Source organism: Oncorhynchus clarkii, chromosome 6 (assembly GCF_045791955.1).
Source record: "Oncorhynchus clarkii lewisi isolate Uvic-CL-2024 chromosome 6, UVic_Ocla_1.0, whole genome shotgun sequence".
NCBI classification, from domain to species: domain Eukaryota; kingdom Metazoa; phylum Chordata; class Actinopteri; order Salmoniformes; family Salmonidae; genus Oncorhynchus; species Oncorhynchus clarkii.
Genome location: NC_092152.1, coordinates 69,966,077 through 69,988,784, shown reverse-complemented (window position 1 = coordinate 69,988,784; position 22,708 = coordinate 69,966,077). Strand labels below are relative to the sequence as shown.

Genomic DNA, 22,708 nt, shown 5'->3' with positions numbered 1-22,708 from the left:
CTTGTAAAATTCCATTAAGATGTATATAATCAATGATGTAATAGTAATCAAACATGATAATAAAGTGCTGATATAAAGTATACGTATACAGCATCACTAGCACACCCTGCTTAAGCTCCGAAGCATGGGAACTAGAGGGAGAGCCAGAGGGTACAAAGAAACGGGGAAACAAGACTATACAGTACTTGAATAGAATGAGAGAGGCAGAGAATTTTAATTTAAAAGAAAATCATTTTAAAGCTGGATTACAGTATGCCTATACCATAGGAACTATTGACCTATATGGGAGATTAAAGTTAACTGAGGCCCCATGGGTATTGTGGGTGATACTGAGGAGAATGCATGACAGGGCATCATTACTCATATTGCTGCTATAACAAAGACAGTGGGCCTATATCATTTCTGGTGTTGCTTTCCTGATTGTTTTTCAAGATCTGTTGTGGTCAGTTATAGATTTCAGGCTAATATAAAAACTGTGACATGGACTGCCCCCAACTTGTGATCATTGTTGATTCATCATTCGAGACAGATTAAAACAATAGTTTATTGATTATTGTGACCATTCTCCTTCTCTGTCAGTGACCATTCTCTTTCAGTGGCATCAGCTGGACTATTGGTGAAAGAAGCCAATATAAGGTTAAGAATGAAGTCCCTGGAAGCTCGTTCCACACTCCATGTGTTTAACTTCATTCCCTCTAAATGAAGGGCTTATCGGCCCTGTCGCTCTCTTTCAAACACACACACACACACACACACACACACACACACACACACACACACACACACAATACAGACTGTGCAGGAGGGGGGGGGGGGCGTTTAGCATGCATTATTAATTACTATTTGAGCATCTGTCTGTGTCTGTGCGTTCGGCTCAGGGGGCTTGGGGGCGGCTGAGCAAACACACAGGCAGGTTCCAGCTAGAATGTCAAACGCGTCCCTCCGTCACTGCAGCCATTGGTAGAAATGTCTGTTTCCAGTCTGTTGGCTAGGTGCATTTAGGTCGTTGGGCTCATAGCCTGCGTCCATGCCTTGGAGACAGCAGCGCTACGCGCTACACTGCTCGGCTATTTTCCCTGACCCTGTGTAGGCTCTCGCGCTCAGTTAAGCAAACACTAGACCCACTGATCATCAGACGCTCTTCAACAAATCAGTGTGCGATTCTGCGAGAGCGAGTGCACATCGTAAACTATTCTTTCTCTGCACTCTATATCTCTCCAGGATGGATTTACCTTTAGCGGAGACAGCTACCTCGTATCCCGAGTGAGGGGAGTCTTATCAATTGCCAAGTTTCGTCTATTCCTGGAGTTTTGAGTGGTGAAGCAAGCGTGTTTTCCTCCCTTGAGCCTCACTCGTTTTTCACCACCTTTGCTCGCATCAGCTGGAGCGAGAGCTGCGGCTTCACAATGGCAGGAGCGGGAATATTTCTGTACATTCTGCTGTTACAGTGTTTTATCTCCACTGCGCTGTGCAACGCAGGATTCGCCTTCACGGAAGAGCCCTCGGAGAGAGCTGGGAAGTCAGACGGGTATTGTGGTCGGATATTACGGGCTCAGGGCACTCGGAAGGAAGGCTACAACGAGTTTCGGCTCCGAGTCGAGGGGGACCCAGAAAATTATCAGCCTGGGAGCACTTACAGAGGTAGTGTATTCCGTCCCATTGCGCGCACATTGTCTGACACACAATAGGGTATTTTTGCCTACCCTATTTCTCTTTTGTGTTCAATTCATGTGAAGACGCAGTGTTGTGGTCATTTATAAGGAAGTGATAGCCTAAAAGCCAGAGCTGTGTTATGACAAGTCAAACTCTCTTGTGGAAAGAGGAGTTGGACACAGACCAGAATGCCCTCATACTGTATCTTCATAGGCGTCTGTTTTTTTGCTGAAATATTTGTAACTTGTGATGCTCTGACTTCATTTTTGATGACTCCACTTGCGAACTCATTGGTCATTATAGTTAACATCTTGATTAATTAGTCTAACAAAAGTCCCATTTTGGCTCAATCACTCATCACGTCACAGTTTTATTCGAACACATTGTCTCAGGGAAGCTATTGTATATCAATACAGTAATGATAATGACACGAATACGGACAGCAATTGCCAGTTGTGTCAGCAAGTGAAAAGCTCATTTCCCTTCTGATTGATATAGCCTATAAAGATCTCATTCCTATGAGGAACAATCCAGGAGGGTTAGTGTTTTTAGATTTTGCATACCTTTATTAAACCTATCAATCTGTTCCCCATCAGTTTGTTTTCTTCACTGACTGTGTGTTTGTGATCCCCAGTGACTCTGTATGCATCCAGTCCCGCTTACTTCAGAGGTTTCACCCTCATCGCTCTGAGGGAGGGCAGGGAAGGAGACAAAGAAGAGGACTATGCTGGCAATTTCCAGGTAAGACAACAAGGAGATTTGCAATTATATGTCATCAAAGTGATACAAAATGAAAATGTAGATATTACAACATGCATCTTTTATTTTCTTCTAAATGTCCTTCAGTTATTCAGGTGAAAGCAGCGTTCTTTTAGATGTAGTCAGTCATTAGAAGCTAGCAGATTCATTACTTACTGTACCAACAACGGCTGCAAATTACAATAAAAGTACATCACGTTTTGAAGTTCACCTTCCTTGCTTTGTCTATCATGAATCTAGAAAATAGGTTTTGTAGGTCAGATTGCAGTATTTATCTGGTTTCATAGCACAAACGTTTGTTAGAACATTTCTCAGACTGGCTATCACCAGGTCGAGAGCAGGATGTCCAGGCAAGTGCTGGGGGGTTGTCTAGTAACATGGGCCTTCAGTGGGAGACAACGTCTTCATAGCGGTCAAAACAGCTAGCCGACAGCTAAAATGTCTATGAAAAAATAAGATTTCAGCTAATTGAGAGAAGTATCTAACAAAATAACTACATTAAGTCATTCACTAATCATAACATATTTACATTTAATAGAAACGTGGGTACATTTGTGGACAAAATTCCTACTTACTCAACCTTTAATAAGTTTATCCACAGTGTAAGTCAATTACATTTTGAATATACTGTATTTCAAGTTTGCAGTGTACGTTTTTATACCCTATTCATATTATGGAGTCAGTCAGCCAGTCAGTCACTGGGGGAAAAGCAGTCCCAGCGAATAGGGAGTGTATTGATGCAGTCATGTGATATACAGGTGCAAGGATATCCTCTCTCCCAGAGCAGAGCAGAGCCAACACACTTAACCACACCTGGCAGAACACTTACATCAACACCATATGCTGCCTCTGGACACCCATCTCCTGCACACTGCTGTGCCGGCTCTCACCCAGTCCGCTGTGTGTGTGTGTTTGAGAGCGAGAACTCCCAACATAATCTGTCCCCTCTCAGACCCCTCCTGCCAGAGTTGTTCTGTTTCACGCATCATCTTGGAGGAAGCGCGATTACTCTCATCTCGTTTCCTCTAATACCTCTATTTACGGCCCCTTGTGTGTGTGTGTGTGTGTGTGTGTGTGTGTGTGTGTGTGTGTGTGTGTGTGTGTGTGTGTGAGAAAAAGAGAGTCTGTGTGAAAATGGAAAAGGGAGCCTTGTGCCAGTCAGGGGGAGCCCAGGTGTGTGAAATTTGGCAATGCATGCATGTACGGTGCGCACATGCACACACAAATCTCATATACACACACAGACGGCTCCAACTGGACTGGAAAAGGGAGGGAACGAGAGAGGAAGAAGGAGGGATGGGGGAAGTGTTTTCACACTTAGATGTCAGGGGATATTGTAGGACATGGCCCCAGCTCTGATGAAGCCCTCCGGGTTCTAGTGTGGTGAGAGATGGACTGGGTGGAGACAGAGGTTTCAGGCCAAGAACACACAGCAGGTGAATTGGCCAAGAAGATGTTGTTTATAGGTTTTATAACCAGATTGCTGGGCCAGAGGACTGATACTCCTCCCTTACAAACACTATTTTAAACAAACAATGTTATGAAGCCATTTGTTAAACTAGTCACGCACAACCTGACTGAAATCTTTGAGTGATATGAATAAATCAATGAATACTGAGCTCCTATAATGCTTCAGGAAAACAAATCTTCTGACAAGGTGGAACTTCTGCAATATATATTATATTTATGACCTTTATATAAATCATTTTCGCACCTTGTAACAACTTTAAATGTAATAACTTTCTATTTGTAATAACTTGTAAAAACCCATTTTGGTAATACCCCCGGTACATTTTATAATTTGCCGATAAACAAAATAAAATGTTGAACGGTAAACGTAATATTTTTTTACGCTAAATGTAATAAGTTATTCCATTAACCGGTAGTTATTCCATTAACCGGTAGTTATTCCATTAACCGGTAGTTATTACATTAACCGGTAGTTATTACATTAACCGGTAGTTATTCCATTAACCAGTAGTTATTCCATTAACCGGTAGTTATTCCATTAACCGGTAGTTATTACATTAACTGGTTGTTAACAACTTTTTTTCATTAATAATGTAATAACTTCAACCAATCACTTAATAACAAACCAAAATATATTTTTTTAATGTAGTACTTCAGTCAATTTGATGCACATACAGTACCAGCACCCACCGCCAATTACAACACTAACAACCTCATGCACATCGTACAGGAATACTCATACATAGACACACCCACAAGCACACATTGAAATGTAGTCACACGCACACACACACACACTGATCAAAAAAATATCTGAATGAATCTGTAGGCTCTGGTATTAAACATGTCATCTGCAATAACAATAATGAATCGTTAGGTCACAAAATGGTTGCTTAAAGTCGCCAGGATGTTGTGTCATGGTCCCCTGGAGTTTTTTTTCTAGTTTCCAGTTGGCCCCGGGATTTTCTTGGGACATTGTGTCATGGTCCCCTGAAGATTTTTTCTAGTTCCCAGTTTGACCCGGGAACGTCCAAAAATACATTGTGTCATGGTCCCCTGGAGGTTTTGTCTAGTTCCCGTTTTTTCTCGAGGATGATTTCGGGACATTGTGTCTGGTTCCCGGATTGTCTCGAGGACGATTTTGGGACGTTGTGTCATGGTCTCCTGGAGGTTTTGTCTAGTGATCCATTATAGCTCTTTGTCCTTTGGCAATGCTAGTCACACACACACACGCACGCACGCACGCACGCACGCACGCACGCACGCACGCACGCACACACACACACACACACACACACACACACACACACACACACACACACACACACACACACACACACACACACACACACACACACCCAGTGCTTTTAACATACAGTGTTTCAACTTACATATTTTACACATGTTGTGTATGTTTATTCATACAGTCATTATTATTATTATTATTATTATTTATATACATGTTCTCACCTGGGATTTAAACTCACAACCTCTTTGTTCACTGCATTACAATCTTCCTTCAATGCCACCATGTCTGTGTCATTGACTGATTTAAAATGTAATCCTATTCCTACACTTTATACTTCAAAGTAACTGTTAAAAATACACTCAATAAAAACTATTGTATTTTTTGAGTCCGTTTTAAACAGAATAATATGCCCCACCAACATTAGACAACTTTACTTAAAACTCAAACTGAAATAAGTAAATTAAATCAATGAGAGAATCTTTGGAGGTATTTAAAAAAAATCTTACCTCATTTGCACACAATGTATATAGAATTTCAAATGTAAAAAAAAATAATTATATTGTATTATTGACTGTATGTATGTTTATTCCATGTGTAACTCTGTGTGGTTGTATGTGTCGAATTGCTTTGCTTTATCTTGGCCAGGTCGCAGTTGTAAATGAGAACTTGTTCTCAACCAGCCTACCTGGTTAAATAAAGGTGAAATAAAAATACAAAAAATGCAAAAAATTGTCAGATTACCTGATAACTAAATGGCATGCTTTTGCTAAGTGCAGAGATGTATTCTAAGTCATGTATATGTAAGGGACTTCTGAAATTCTACAGACTTTGTGGCACAGCAGAAAGATCAGCATGTCCCAAATCTAGAGGTTGTGAGTTTAAATCCCAGGTGGGTCATATTGAAAAGTCAGTATTGAAGTTATCATGTCAAATGTAATCACATTGTCATTTATGAAGGATTTCTACACTGTTTTAGCTGAACAGCTGAACAGCTTACCACTAACCTTAAAACACCCATAACATTTCATTACTTTACTTATAATGGTTTGGGACACCTAGGACAATCACGTGACAAATGCCTCCAAGAACGTCCAGGTTAGCTTCAGAGCACCATGACACAACATCGCAAGAACGTCCTAAAAACGTCCTCGGGGAAGACCCGGGAGCAACTGGGAACTAGACAAAAGCTCCAGGGGATCATCACACAACATCCCAAGAACGTCCTAAAAACATCCTCGGGAAGACCCGGGGCCAACTGGGAACTACACAAAACCTTCAGGGGACCATAACACAATATCCCAAGAACGTACTAAAAACGTACTTGGTGACGTCCCCAGGACAAACCGGGAACTAGACAATACTTCCAGGGGACCATGACAGAACCCCCCCAAGAACATCCTAAAAACGTGCGGGGATGCCCTGGGACCAATTGTTTTTGAAAAAGGTCACTCAGAGAACTTTCCCTTGGGACATCACATAACGTCCTAAGCACTACTAAAATTAACATCTGATGGTCCTCAGGGACGTCCTGGAAAGGTATAGGGAACTAGACAAAGGTCCCCCAGAGAACGTTCTCTTGGGAACATCACTTGACGTCCTAAGAACAAGTCAAATGAAATTCCTAAGAACGCTCTTAAAATGTCCTGACATGTCTCTCTGTGATGTCCTGGGAACTTACAGGAAACTAGACAAAGGTCTCCCAGAAAATGTTCCCTTGGGACCATCACGCGACGTTCTTAGAACGTTCTCAGAACATCAGAGCGATAACATCACAGCGAAACCCTTAAGGGACATAATGGGAAAGCTGCCGAATGTCTTTTAGGACGTTCCATGTTTGCTGGGTTACTGCTGTTCAACTTTCATCTTAACAAATGCATGTACTGTATGTGCATGTATTCTGTTTTTTTTCTGTATAGTGTGCAGATTCATAAATTCAGCCCATCATAATATACGATTGTTTTATTCCATACTCCAAACAATGTACAGTTGAAGTCGGAAGTTTACATTCACCTTAGCCAAATACACTCAGTTTTTCACAATTCCTGACATTTAATCAAAGTAACAATTCCCTCTCTTAAGTCAGTTAAGATCACCACTTTATTTTAAGAATGTGAAATGTCAGAATAATAGTAGAGAGAATTATTTATTTCAGCTTTTATTTCTTTCATCACATTGCCAGTGGGTCAGAAGTTTACATACACTCAATTAGTATTTAGTAGCATTTCCTTTAAATTGTTTAACTTTGGTCAAATGTTTCGGGTAGCCTTCCACAAGCTTCCCACAATAAGTTGGGTGAATTTTGGCCCATTCCTCCTGACAAAGCTGGTGTAACAGAGTCAGGTTTGTAGGCCTCCTTGCTTGCACATGCTTTTTCAGTTCTGCCCACAAATGTTCTATAGGATTGAGGTCAGGGCTTTGTGATGGCCACTCCAATACCGGTTGTCCTTAAGCCATTTTGCAACAAATTTTGAAGTATGCTTGGGGTCATTGTCCATTTGGAAGACCCATTTGCGACCAAGCTTTAACTTCCTGACTGATGTCTTGAGATTTTGCTTCAATATAACCACATCATTTTCCTACCCCATCATGCCATCTATTTTGTGAAGTAAACCAGTCCCTCCTGCAGCAAAGCACCCCCACAACATGATGCTACCACCCACGTGCTTCACGGTTGGGATGGTGTTCTTTGGCTTACAAGCCTCCCCCTTTTTCCTCCAAACATAATGATGGTCATTATGGGCAAACAGTTCTATTTTTATTTCATGAGACCAGAGGACATTTCTCTAAAAAGTATGATCTTTGTCCCCATGTGCAGTTGCAAACCGTAGTTTGGCTTTTTTATGGCGGTTTTGGAGCAGTGGCCTTTCAGGTTATGTCGATATAGGACTCGTTTTACTGTGGATATAGATAATTTTGTACGTGTTTCCTCCAGCATCTTCAAAAGGTCCTTTGCTGTTGTTCTTGGATTGATTTGCACTTTTCACACCAAAGTACGTTCATCTATAGGAGACAAAACGCATCTCCTTCCTGAGCGGTATGACGGCTGTGTGGTCCCATGGTGTTTATACTTGCGTACTATTGTTTGCACAGATGAACGTGGTACCTTCAGGTGTTTGGAAATTTCTCCCAAGGATGAAGCAGACTTGTGGAGGTCTGCATTTTTTTCTGAGGTCTTGGCTGATTTTCTTTTGAATTTCCCATTATGTCAAGCAAAGAGGCACTGAGTTTGAAAGTAGGCCTTGAAAAACATCCACAGGTACACCCCCAATTGACTCAAATTATGTCAATTATCGGAAGCTTCTAAGGCCATGACATCATTTTCCAAGCTGTTTAAAGGCACAGTCAACTTAGTGTATGTAAACTTCTGACTCACTGGAATTGTGATACAGTGAATTATAAGTGAAATCATATATATGTAAACAATTGTTGGAAACATTACTTGTGTCATGCACAAAGTAGATGTCCTAACCGACTTGCCAAAATTATAGTTTGTTAACAAGAAATGTGTAGAGTGGATGAAAAACAAGCTTTAATGACTCCAACATAAGTGTATGTAAACTTCAGACTTCCATCTGTATATAGCCTGTAAGCATGGTTTACAGAACCACTTTTATTTTGAAATAAAATGTTCCCTGAATATGTGTGTTTGTGTATTATTTTGTGCCTATGTATTCGTGTGAGTGTGTATATGCATATGTGTGTTTGTAATACAAGTTGAGTCTGTATGTGTGGATATATACCAGTATGTGTGTTTTGGCAAAACCGAAGGTGGTATACATCTGCATCAATAACACCTTATTGAAATAATTCATAACCCCTTCATGAATGTTGCAGTATCATTCATCAACCTTCATAGCGCATTAAACATCAGTCATATGTAATCTTCACAACAAAGGTAATGTTTTCATTACAGTATTATAGTAGAAATAACTGGTTGGATTGAGCTTGATGGTTGCTAGTGCTGCTGACTGGGTTCGTTTTGCACAGCACAAGACTTTGATAGTCTCTGCTGAGCTGAAGCCAAGGTGTTAGCTTGTGGAGCTAATGCAAGTGTTCAGGTTTCAGGCAAGTTTTCTCATCATGTTAATTTGACAACATTTGCCCTGGTGGCATCCAAATCTACCATCCAGATTTGAAATTGTTTAAATACTTTGAGCGTTTGCTTGAGCCTGCCTGGAGTGCCAGATTGATGGGTTTTTGCACTTTTAGGACTATTCCATGTCCATCAAAACAAGGGAAGTAATACATGAAGACACTGATGTTGGGATGTTATTACGTCATCAATTGACATTATTATGTTTTTAGACCTTTGAAAAGAAGAGTGCAGTTAGTTCAACACATTTCCATTCACTGGTTAAGTGATAAAGGATTAGTGGAAAAGGGCAATATCAAACCTCATCAATGTGAAGTAAACAGGAGGGTGAGGGAATGCCTCTGTCCCTGATCCATCCCATCCAACTACTGCCAACCAACCTCGCTGTGGGACTCTCAGCAGTCAAGTCAATCGTCCCCTGGACCTTTTGCTTCCCGACTTATCTCCCCTTTTCACCTCCCAAACTTGCTTCTCTGTTTGCACACCAGTCTTGTCTCCCTGTATTTTCATACCTTACGTCTCTCACTATCCTCCTTTAGGGGAATATTATTCATTCTTCCACTCAACCTCACTCCTTACCACCTGCCCGAGGTAGTATACAGTGATCCAATCAGCAAGGGGTGAATGTATGTGTACACGCCAGACCTCATAAATGAGAGGCTGTGGTTGGGTTTAACAGCAGCCATAACTAGCAGAACTGGTAGCAGACTCTTGTGAACCTGTTGGTTTCATTCCCTTTCCACATAAAGCTGAATGTTTTACAGTTGACCGTTTCTTGTGTTGAGGCGAGTTTTACAGTATAGCACTTCAGTTACTCACAGTTACTACTATGTCATGACCGAGCGCACAACCCTCGAAGAATGTAGGAAGGAAGGAAAAAAGAGGGTGTTTTTATCATTTGTTCCTTCTCCTGCCACATCTCATTACCCTCTTTGCTGCTGTACGGTTTTTATGTTCGGCTGTTTTATTTTTCCCTGCCATTGATCTCATGCTGTTGTTATTTAGTACCAGCCTTGAGGTTTCTTCTTATTCGAGGCGAGGGGGGTGGGTGAGGGGTTTGGTGGGTGGGTTAGTGGGCGCAGCACGGCGTGACAGAGCATCGTAAATGGCTGGAGGGTGAAAAAGGGAAGCGCTGTATCATCCAGTCAGCTCCAATCACTCAGCTCTACACACACTGACAGCGCTGCTATATTTGCTGTGGGATACGAGGGGTAAACTGAAATATCTGCTGTGGGATACGAAGGGTAAACTGAAATATCTGCTGTGGTGATACGAGGGTTAAACTGAAATATCTGCTGTGGGATACGAGGGTTAAACTGAAATATCTGCTGTGGTGATACGAGGGGTAAACTGAAATATCTGCTGTGGGATACGAGGGTTAAACTGAAATATCTGCTGTGGTGATACGAGGGGTAAACTGAAATATCTTCTGTGGGATACGAAGGGTAAACTGAAATATCTGCTGTGGTGATACGAGGGGTAAACTGAAATATCTGCTGTGGTGATACGAGGGGTAAACTGAAATATCTGCTGTGGGATACGAGGGTTAAACTGAAATATCTGCTGTGGTGATACGAGGGGTAAACTGAAATATCTGCTGTGGTGATACGAGGGGTAAACTGAAATATCTGCTGTGGTGATACGAGGGGTAAACTGAAATATCTGCTGTGGTGATACGAGGGGTAAACTGAAATATCTGCTGTGGTGATACGAGGGGTAAACTGAAATATCTGCTGTGGTGATACGAGGGGTAAACTGAAATATCTGCTGTGGTGATACGAGGGGTAAACTGAAATATCTGCTTTGGGATTACGAAATGTAAACTGAACTATCTGCTGTGGTGATACTGAAATATCTGCTGTGGTGATACGAGGGGTAAACTGAAATATCTGCTGTGGGATACGAGGGGTAAACTGAAATATATGCTGTGGTGATACGAGGGGTAAACTGAAATATCTGCTGTGGTGATACGAGGGGTAAACTGAAATATCTGCTGTGGTGATACGAGGGGTAAACTGAAATATCTGCTTTGGGATTACGAAATGTAAACTGAAATATCTGCTGTGGTGATACGAGGGGTAAACTGAAATATCTGCTGTGGTGATACGAGGGGTAAACTGAAATATCTGCTGTGGGATACGAGGGGTAAACTGAAAAATCTTCTGTGGTGATATGAGGGGTAAACTGAAATATCTGCTGTGGTGATACGAGGGGTAAACTGAAATATCTGCTGTGGTGATACGAGGGGTAAACTGAAATATCTGCTGTGGGATACGAGGGGTAAACTGAAAAATCTGCTGTGGTGATACGAGGGGTAAACTGAAATATCTGCTGTGGTGATACGAGGGGTAAACTGAAATATCTGCTGTGGGATACGAGGGGTAAACTGAAATATCTGCTGTGGTGATACGAGGGGTAAACTGAAATATCTGCTGTGGTGATACGAGGGGTAAACTGAAATATCTGCTGTGGTGATACGAGGGGTAAACTGAAATATCTGCTTTGGGATTACGAAATGTAAACTGAACTATCTGCTGTGGTGATACTGAAATATCTGCTGTGGTGATACGAGGGGTAAACTGAAATATCTGCTTTGGGATTACGAAATGTAAACTGAAATATCTTCTGTGGGATACGAGGGGTAAACTGAAATATCTGCTGTGGTGATACGAGGGGTAAACTGAAATATCTGCTGTGGGATACGAGGGGTAAACTGAAATATCTGCTGTGGGATACGAGGGGTAAACTGAAATATCTGCTGTGGTGATACGAGGGGTAAACTGAAATATCTGCTGTGGTGATACGAGGGGTAAACTGAAATATCTGCTGTGGTGATACGAGGGGTAAACTGAAATATCTGCTGTGGTGATACGAGGGGTAAACTGAAATATCTGCTGTGGGATACGAGGGGTAAACTAAAATATCTGCTGTGGTGATACGAGGGGTAAACTGAAATATCTGCTGTGGGATACGAGGGTTAAAGTGAAATATCTGCTGCGGTGATACAAGGAATATGAGGGGGAATTTGATTGTTAGCGCTCTTGTAGAGGTCTTGACAAGCACAAGTGCTAAGGAGTAATTGTAATGACTGTGTTGTGTTTATGTTGATACTAATGTATCTAACAATTTAAATGGGTGTTTATTGTTGTATTTATAGGTACACAGAACGTAATAAACCAAAACACGCAAACACACTAATACATTATCAATACCCACTACTATGTCTGGTACGGTACACAGTACACACGGAGTACAACATCTCTGCATACATAAGCAGACTTTAGATGTCTCCTCATCCTCCCCTCTCCCCTTTCTTCTTCCCTTCTACTTCCCGTCCTCTCTTCCTCCCCCCATTCCTCTGCTGCTCTAGAGGACTTCCTTTCACTGTCAACCTTAATTACATGCAAACAATCCACATACACACACACACGCACATGCACGTACACGCACGCACGCACACACAAACAATGCATGTACACACGCACGCATGCACACACACAAACACACACACACAAATACACTCTCACGCACCACCCGTCTTCCTATCATCAGCCAGTCCTATTGGAGGCATGACGCACAGCCCCTTTCAAACACAACTATCCGCTCCTGCCTGGTAGGACAGAAACGGTATCAGATTCAACACTGATTCAAAGTTCACACCCAGCACAAACACTTCTATCCGCTCCTGCCTGGTAGGACAGAAACTGTATCAGATTCAACACTGATTCAAAGTTCACACCCAGCACAAACACTTCTATCTGCCTCCTCACTTTCTTGACATCGCCTCTTGTTTTGTCGTCTCGCCCTGCTGTGAAGTGACGTGTAGTCAGAAATCGATTTTCCTTGAAAGTATTGTTGGCAAATCGTGCACGCACACACACACACTGCCAGCTGACCTCCCCAGAGAGCTCAATAAAAAGCGCTTTTCATAGAGTCGGGAGCTGTCCAGAGACAGTTGAGATGGAGCACACTTTCAGATTTCAAATGAGCTGTACGTCAAATAGATTCTGTTGTGTGTGTGTGTGTGAGTGTGTGTGCGTGAGTGTGTGTTACATGTGTAATCACTTTTCATGTTGGCCCACATTAGTTTGGGCAAAATGTTGTTGAATGTTATTGTTCAAGTCTGACCAGCTGTTGCAAGCAAACACTCTCTCTCTCACAGACTCAACCTCAAACTGTCTTCCCCTTTCTCTGTTTCTCACATTTAGTCTCTCATACACAGTCTCAGTCTCTGTCACTCACTCTCTCAAATGCACACACACACACACACACGCACGCACGCACACACACACACATACACACACGCACGCGCACACACACACACAAACGCACAGCCATAGGTCAGTTGAATGGCTGCTGCTTTTCACAGATGGTGTTTAATGCATTCCCCTGGGTCATCACAGACTCCAGTCGGCTCAGTCAGCCCCCACCCCAGTGATGCCTGTCAGAAACCATGGGAACCCAGCAAGGGTTTTATGACCTCTGGGTGTGATTCAGAGGGCTGGATACAGACGCAGCCAGGCCAGTCAAGCCCAGAGCTCTCTCTCTCTCACACACACACACACACATACACACAGTCCAGTCCAAAGTAAACTGATTCATAACATGGCGTGACTGAGGGAATTCTCCGCTGACAGCTTTATTGAGTGAGAGAGTTCCGAGTATTTATCGCCCTGATGTCACTTCCTGTCAAATAGAACTGTGGAGAATGTTGTCACACAAACACCCACACGCACGCACGTGCACGCACGCACACACACACGTACGCACACACACACACACTCACACGTACACACAGGCACGCACGCACGCACACGCACGCACACACACGCACATAATGCACTCACACACACCAAAAGCAATTGGAGCTGAAAATGCGCACACACAAATGACCCTTCAAGGACGGCACTTCATTAATTTGCTAAGAATCGGGGCTGGCCACATGCAGTATGTCTGTGAAATGCGCTATCGATCCTACAGTATAACTACTGGTGCGTGACACAGAGGTTGTGAGTGTGTGTGTGTGTGTGTGTGTGTGTGTGTGTGTGTGTGTGTGTGTGTGTGTGTGTGTGTGTGTGTGTGTGTGTGTGTGTGTGTGTGTGTTTGTGTGTTTGTGTGTGTTTGTGTGTGTGTGTGTTTGCGTGTGTGTGTGTGTGTGCGTGCGTGCATGCGTGCGTGTGTGAAATAACCATTATATATTTGCTGTCCATCTGTAAAGCTGTCAATTTGCCACTATAGGATAGACTTATTCAAACACAATATATTATATTGCATGCCAGCCAGATGTATCCACTGAGTCATAGTGTAGAATGACACAATGAGCTTAAAATTGATCAAATTCATTTATAGCATTTATTTAATTGAAAATAATTTGTGAAATGCCAAAATGTACTATTACTTTGCAATGAACAGATGTTGCTAATGAATTAGATAATGTCTAATTGAAGCGTTCTAATTAGGCCTGGTAATGGGAGCTAATGGCAGTTAAATGAAGTTGCACTTGAACTCACATTGAGAGAGGGAATCATATGACAATAGTAAATACATAGTAATGAAATATATGGTATAATACAGAGAGAACATAAGGTACCAGGCAATTACAATTATATTATCTTTCCTCAATTGCTTATCCTTATTTAAATCTAATCCATGCTGTGTGTGTGTGTGTGTGTGTGTGTGTGTGTGTGTGTGTGTGTGTGTGTGTCTTTGTCTGTCCATCTGTGTGTGTGTGTGTGTGTGTGTGTGTGTGTGTCTGTTTATATGTGTTATACAGATCATCGATGAAGAGGACACCCAGTTCATGATCAACTGTCCCCCGGCAGTGACAGAGAGTACCCCTCGGAGACGCACCAGGATCCAGGTGTTCTGGACAGCACCCCCCAGCGCCTCTGGTTGTGTCACCCTCAAGTAGGTACATGTACTTGGGGTTCTCTGAAGAACCCTGAAGTAAGGATCTATATTTTCTGCGTCCCCATTATCCACCCCTCTCCTGAAGTGTGCACTTGTCCTGCACACTCCCCATTATGGATGCAACAACAGTGGAAACTCCCTCCAGCCAATACTTACCTCAATCCAATGTGCAAGTGCGCACTTTGGGAGAAGTGTGGAGAATCGGGATGCAGCCATATGTGATCACCACCCGTTGGTACTGGAGATCTACGGTGTTTAGAGGTTTTTATTCCAGACCAACGGTAATATTATCGGATTCATCAAACCAGTGTTTTGGTGGCTTGGTGATTAGTTCATCCAGGTGTGTTAGTGCTGGGCTGGAACAAGTCATTCACAACCTTTAGCTTGTGTATAGGACCAGAGTTGGTGACACAAATCCAGTGTAGCTGTGACAGTCTGTGATTGATTGTATACTGTGAATAAGGAGCTGTATGTGGACCCCTCAGGCAAGTTTACATACAGTATCGTACTCACATGTGTCCTATTACTGTACATGGAAAGTTATTACTGTACTCCTCTCCACTCCAAACCCAGCCTAAAGGTTTCCCTCGGAATAGATTATCAATGTTTCTTCAAGAATGTATGTTGCATAATATCTGCAATGGCTTGGGGTGACATTAATTGATTCCTTTGCCGTGTCATGTGCTTCCAGGGCTTGTTTAGGTGCAGTATGTGTTAGTTACCTGTACCAAACACAGATCACAGTACACTCCCATGCATTGAGGCAGGATATTGGTTGAGGGTAGGGCCGAGAGAGAGAGCGAGTGTGCGTGTGTGTGTGTGAGAGAGAGAGAGAGAGAGAGTGTGTGTGAGGGAGAGTGTATAAGCTAGAGAGAGAGAGAAAAGGAGGAGGAGGAGAGACCCACTGGGTACAGACGTCAATTCAGCATCTATTCCACGTTGATTCAACGTAATTTCATTGAATTAGACATGGAGACAACATTCAACCAGTGTGTACCCAGTGGGGGGAGAAGAGAGAGAAGAGAGAGAGGAACAGAAACATAGGGTGGTGCCCTACATGGCATGCTAATCTCTGCATTATTAAAGAGTTCAGTTGGCCTGTCACTTTCTCTCCTGCCCCGTTTAAATCTCTCACCGTGCCGTCATTATGTGTGTATGGGCGTAAAAAAGGCTTGCATTTCTTATTAATGCACGTTATTATGTGCCTGTCAGAGTGAGTGATGAGATTTCCTTGCCTTCGTCTCTGTCTCTGAACTCCACCTTTCTTTGGCTTTCTTCCTCCCTCCCTCTCTCTACTCTCACTCACTCTTCTCTCTCTACTCTCACTCACTCTTCTCTCTCCTGTCAGTTTCTCACTCTACTCTCACTCACTCTTCTCTCTCCTGTCAGTTTCTCCCTCTACTCTCACTCACTCTTCTCTCTCCTGACGGTTTCTCTCTCTACTCTCACTCACTCTTCTCTCTCCTGACGGTTTCTCTCTCTACTCTCACTCACTCTTCTCTCTCCTGGCGGATTCTCTCTCTACTACACACGCTCTTCTCTCTCCTGTCAGTTTCTCTCTCTACTCTCACTCACTCTTCTCTCTCCTGGCGGATTCTCTCTCTACTCTCACTCACTCTTCTCTCTCCTGTCAGTTTCTCTCTCTACTATCACTCACTCTTCTCTCTCCTGACGGTTTCTCTCTCTACTACTCTCACTCACTCTTCTCTCTCCTGGCGGATTCTCTCTCTACTCTCACTCACTCTTCTCTCTCCTGTCGGTTTCTCTCTCTACTCTCACTCACTCTTCTCTCTCCTGGTGGATTCTCTCTCTACTCTCACTCTTCTCTCTCCTGGCGGATTCTCTCTCTACTCTCACTCACTCTTCTCTCTCCTGGCGGATTCTCTCTCTACTCTCACTCACTCTTCTCTCTCCTGTCGGTTTCTCTCTCTACTCTCACTCACTCTTCTCTCTCCTGTCGGATTCTCTCTCTACTCTCACTCTTCTCTCTCCTGGTGGATTCTCTCTCTACTCTCACTCACTCTTCTCTCTCCTGGCGGATTCTCTCTCTACTCTCACTCACTCTCCTCTCTCCTGGCGGATTCTCTCTCTACTCTCACTCTTCTCTCTCCTGGCGGATTCACTCTCTACTCTCACTCTTCTCTCTCCTGGCGGATTCTCTCTCTACTCTCACTCACTCTTCTCTCTCCTGGCGGATTCTCTCTCTACTCTCACTCACTCTTCTCTCTCCTGTCGGTTTGTCTCTCTACTCTCACTCACTCTTCTCTCTCCTGGCGGATTCTCTCTCTACTCTCACTCACTCTTCTCTCTCCTGGCGGTTTCTCTCTCTACTATCACTCACTCTTCTCTCTAATGGCAGTTTCTCTCTCTACCACACACACTCTTCTCTCTCCTGGCGGATTCTCTCTCTACTCTCACTCACTCTTCTCTCTCCTGGCGGATTCTCTCTCTACTCTCACTCACTCTTCTCTCTCCTGGCGGTTTCTCTCTCTACTACACACACTCTTCTCTCTCCTAGCGGATTCTCTCTCTACTCTCACTCACTCTTCTCTCTCCTGGCGGATTCTCTCTCTACTCTCACTCACTCTTCTCTCTCCTGGCGGTTTCTCTCTCTACTACACACACTCTTCTCTCTCCTGGCGGATTCTCTCTCTACTACACACCCTTTTCATTCCTTCCCCCCTCTCTCATTTTCCTCTTCACTCTTTCTGCCTTTCTCAACCAGGGTGTAGTTGTGTTGTTCCCACAGCACACTAATCAGACAGGCAGGCATCTTCCCCTACTTTACCTCTCAGCTATCTTATATCTATTGGGAGAAAGGAGGTGGGACAGAGAGTGGGGGACAGAGGCAGAGAAAGCGGGAGAGAGACAATACAAGAGGAAGAGTGATCAGTATAGAAGAGATGAATGGACAGAATGGAAAGAGAGAGGCAGCATGTGAGATGAGGAGAGAGTGAGATATAGTCACTTGTGGACGTTGTGGAGTGGGGATGTGATACGAAGGTACGTCCAGTGGGGAAGCTTTTTTTTCACTGTAGAGTGATGACACCAGGCGAGGAGAGGTCCATAGTTGAAAAGGAAATGTTTTTATTAAACTGGGAAGTTGAATTACTGGGTGATCACTCTTATTAAAGTTTTGTCAGTGAAGTGGGCTAGGTGCACCCCTAAACATCATGCTGACAGATTATTATTGAGAAGCTGTTGTATATCGCTGACACACACAGACAGACAAACAGACAGACAGACAGACAGACAGACAGACAGACAGACAGACAGAAACGCACACGCACACAGACACGCAGGCAGCATTGAATCTGAAATGGTTGATTACAGTGTGGCGTTTACGGGTTTCCCGATCTAGTGACTTTACTAGCTTAAATAACTAATGGACGGAGAGGTGCAATACGGTTAATCGCAACAGGCGATTTAATGTTACACGGCACGGGGTAATGGGGAGCTGCACAAAACAACCAACCTAGCCTGAACTAGCTGGCCATAAATCACAGTCCAGCGGGAGGTATCTCCCCAGAGATATCATCACCAGAGAAAGAAAATGGGGCTCTCCCCATTAGATATATTCCCCCTCTTCTATTACCATGACAGCCCCATAAACAATGAACGTGACTGGCGCTGCCAGCCTGGGGGAGTGTCTGCCCACCTTACCCCAGCTACAATTGTATTTGTTCCATCAGAGAATGAGTGATTTCACTATTGATACGAGCAGAGGAATGTTTGTTTTTAATTTCAACGCTCTAAGCCTGCCTGTCTGCCTACCTGTCAAATAACCTGGTTAGCTCAGACACCTCTGGCAATAACTATTATGGAATAACAGACTGTGCATGTGTCTGGTGCCTGTGTGTGTGTTTGTGTGTGTTTACGTGTACGTGTGCATGTGCGTTTGTGTGAGTGTGTGTAATACAATGTAATACAACATGTGTAGATGTGTACTGTATGTATTACTGTGTTTAGTGTCATCATCGCTCAGTTTGTCTGTGTGGAAAGTGATTAGTTCAGAGCACCGTCAGAGTTTTTGAGAGCTCCTCTAGTGCTGTGGCTAGAGAGGCTGTGGTATGACGGCCTCTCCTCCCTGATGGTTAGCTGTAATTGAGGAGTAGCTGCTGTCTCCTGGAGGCTGGAAACAGTGAGTGTGGTGGTTTGATCTGGCTCACCATGATTATGGGGGTCAAAAAGGAACAGACATTTGTCTGATTTCTGGACCACACTCCCTGTAGAATCTTTATATTTCTGTTAATTTATACAGAAAAAGTAATTATTTTTTTCAGGTTCACCTGACATACAGTGTAGTACAGTTTTGACAGTCAGAACATGATAGTGTCAAAACCTATTTGAAATCTCCAGGAATATAATAACATGAACACAATGGCAGGTAGATTAAAAAGCCTTCCCAGAGAGAATGGCAGTCTAACTCTGCAGTTATTACATGTGAGATGAGTAGGAATGGTTCAATGAAACTGGTACAGCATGTGCTTTCCCAAAGTAACAAACTGTAAACAAATAGCTATGTTTATTTATCCCTCTCTCACCTGGCCACACATACGCACACACATGCACACACACACACACACCCTCCTACCCACCCTAACACCAGAGCGCTTTTGAGGCGATAACCATCGGCGGCTTGGAGCCAGGAAAGTGAGTCTGGCTTTAATAGCGTCTCATTGATAGAATTTAAATTGGATGTTAAATAAGCATTACTGTGCCTGATTGCCTGGCCGGCCCCAGAAAGTGGGCAGCTAGTGAGGCAGTTTGTGAGCGGCTCACTCAGGGAGAGATATCTGAAATTGGGGTGAGATTGAATTAAAGTGTGAACAATTAGAGATATGCTGGGGGTGTGTTTAGGAGCGCCTGGGGTGGGGTACCCCTGTCACCTCTGTACTTCTAGGTACACCACTCAGACAGGTTTCTTCATGTCCTGCTACTATCCCCTTCCAAACCCATACCTTGTTTATGGATGGGATCTGTTGTGTTTATGCTTTATTTTCTTATCTTCTTATTTCCCTCTAGCTCTCTCTCTCTCTCTCTCTCTCTCTCTCTCTCTCTCTCTCTCTCTCTCTCTCTCTCTCTCTCTCTCTCCCTCTCTCTCCCTCTCTCTCTCTCTCTCTCCCTCTCTCTCTTCTCTTTCCTCTCTGTCTCTGTCTTGCTGTGTGCATTGGAGAGTAAACATTTCTAAAAAAACAAAAGCAAGAGAGAGGGTGAGAAAAAGAGAGATGAAGAGAGTGTTGTGTTATGTTAATAGGGGTATATAGCTGTCACTGGCCTGCCTGACACAGCCTCCTCAAACATAATCCCCCTGACACCCTGTTCTGGAGAGAGGCAGGAGAAACAGACAGGAGAGTGGTAGGTTTATTTATCATTTAAAAAAATCAGTTTTTGTGACATCTAATTGGTAGTTACAGTCTTGTCCCATCGCTGCAACTGCCATACGGACTTAGGAGAGGCAAAGGTCGAGAGCCATGCGTCCTCCGAAACACAGCCATACCAAGCCACACTGCTTCTTAACACACTACTCACTTAACCTGTAAGCCAGCCACACTAATGTGTCAGAGGAAACACCATACAACTGGCTACCAAAGTCAACGTGCATGCTCCTGGCACACCACAAGGAGTCGCTAGAGCACTAAGTGACAAGGACATCCCGGCCGGCCAAACGTCGTCCTAACCCGGACGACGCTGGGCAAAATGTGCCCCGCCCCATGGTTCTCCGGGTCGTGGCCGGCTGCAAAGCAGCCTGGGTCCGGGTCTGTAGTGACGCCTCTAGCACTGCAACGCAGTGCCTTAGACCCCTGTGCCACTCGGGAGGCTCTAGTGGTAGGAGGTTTGCTTGGGGAATAGGTTGGAATCCCATCAGAATTGAGAGATAATGTATTGTTTCAAAGCAGCTCATCTGGAGTGTGTCCTTCAAGGATAAGGTGAAATTAATGATTTTGTCTTATTTGTCCTTGTCTTGTATCTCTCTTTAGTTGTGCCCTTTCTCCTCACTACCACAACTTCCTGAGATGAGCATATAGTACATCTCTCTGTCTTTCTACCTTTCCTCTTTTACATCTACTTTCTCTCTCTCTCTCCTTCTCTCTTTTCCTCTCCTTCTCTCTTTCCCTCTCCTTCTCTCTTTCCCTCTCTTTATTTTTGTGACTGTGGGAGAGGACAGTGACAGCAGTGGGCTTGGCCCAGCTTGGACTCCTGCTCCATAAACAGTCCAGCTGGACATGATCCACCTGGACTAGACCCAGGACCCAGACAATCCAGAGCCTAGAACCTACACCCTTCTGCTACCCTCTGCCCACTATCACCATGGAAACCTGCAGCCTGTTGTGGGTAGCCAAGTCTGATGTAATGTACGGCACCTGAATGGAGTTTGTTTGTGACAGCTGTTGGGCCATGAAAGTAATTTGCTTGCGATCGTTTCTGGCCCGCACGCGGGCCCCCTTCTGGCCCTTGAATGGGTTTGTTTGTGTCTGATTTGCATGTCAAGGCCCCACTAAGACCTGTGTCCACCCAGCACACTGTGGCTCTGCCCCCAGACAGCTCTATCAGAACAGTCTCTCTGCCAGGACCAGGAGCAGGACTTTAGCTCTGGGATCGTTTCTCAAAAGGGAAGCTTACGTTCAGACTTTTTTCTCTCCTTTTCCTCTTTCTCTGTAGGTTTTCAATCTCATTTCCAACCTCATCTCTCTCCTGCTAAATACACGTCTTTATGTTAATAAACACTTTCTGCTAGCAAATCCCTCCGGTCTGATAGTCCCTGTGATTCAGCTCTCCTGTGTGTTCTAGTAGCTGATCTCAGACCTGTCTGGAAGCACAGGTACATGTTGCTGAATAACACAGACCTGCTGTAGCGTCTGATCTCAGACCTGTCTGGAAACACATTAGAATGTGGATGCACAAGAACACTTCCTCCCCAGGATTTATTCATTCAGACACTCAACCCGAGTTCAACATTACTCCAAATGCTCCCCGGTTACTCCCTGTGCTGAAATGAGTATTTAACTCTGTTCTCTTCTTTCTCTCCCTTCTCCCTCATCTCCGGCTTCTTTCCTCCCTTATTACACCTGATCTCCTGCCTTGTACTCCTCTCATCCTTTCTTGTATTTTCTCCTCTGTTCATTCCCTCTCTCTTTCAACCCTCATCTCTACTTTACCCTCATCTTTTCACTTTTCATCTGCTTTCTCTTTCCAACCTTTCTATCTCCTTTCTCATAACCTGAAACTTCCTCTTCTCCTCCCACCCTCCTCCCCTACTCATTCTTTCTCTGCAGGGCCAGCATTGTCCAGAAGAGGATCATCTACTTCCAGGATGAAGGCTCTCTCACCAAGAGGATGTGTGAGAAAGGTATGTCCTCCATTACTGAGACGTAGTAAAGGGCACTACATATCTTCCACTCCTCCTCCTCCTTCTCCCTTACTATATCTCAGCATCTCCTGTCTTACTCTCTCTTCCCTTACTGGGTCAGGATCTTTACACTTGTGCTGTATCTCCCAATCTCTGCATGACATTGGATAGAGAATTTACGGAGACTGATCAAAAGAACAGCTTTACACCTCCCTCCCTCCCT

The 22,708-nt window shown here is 43.8% G+C and overlaps 1 protein-coding gene across 2 annotated transcripts in view; it reads left to right on the top strand.

Annotated features, from left to right (window-relative positions):
* Nucleotides 1-871: 871 nt before the first annotated feature.
* The window catches only part of LOC139411534 (spondin-1-like), a 124,344-nt gene continuing 102,507 nt past the window's right edge, over nt 872-22,708 (top strand). Inside the window, exons 1-4 of one of the 2 annotated variants that reach the window (XM_071158008.1) lie at nt 872-1,641; nt 2,288-2,394; nt 14,998-15,131; nt 22,412-22,485. In XM_071158008.1, the coding sequence (XP_071014109.1) occupies nt 1,407-1,641; nt 2,288-2,394; nt 14,998-15,131; nt 22,412-22,485 (550 nt within the window). In that variant the 5' untranslated portion in view covers nt 872-1,406. The remainder of the gene's footprint in view (nt 1,642-2,287; nt 2,395-14,997; nt 15,132-22,411; nt 22,486-22,708) is intronic. The other variant, XM_071158006.1, reaches the window with a different exon arrangement.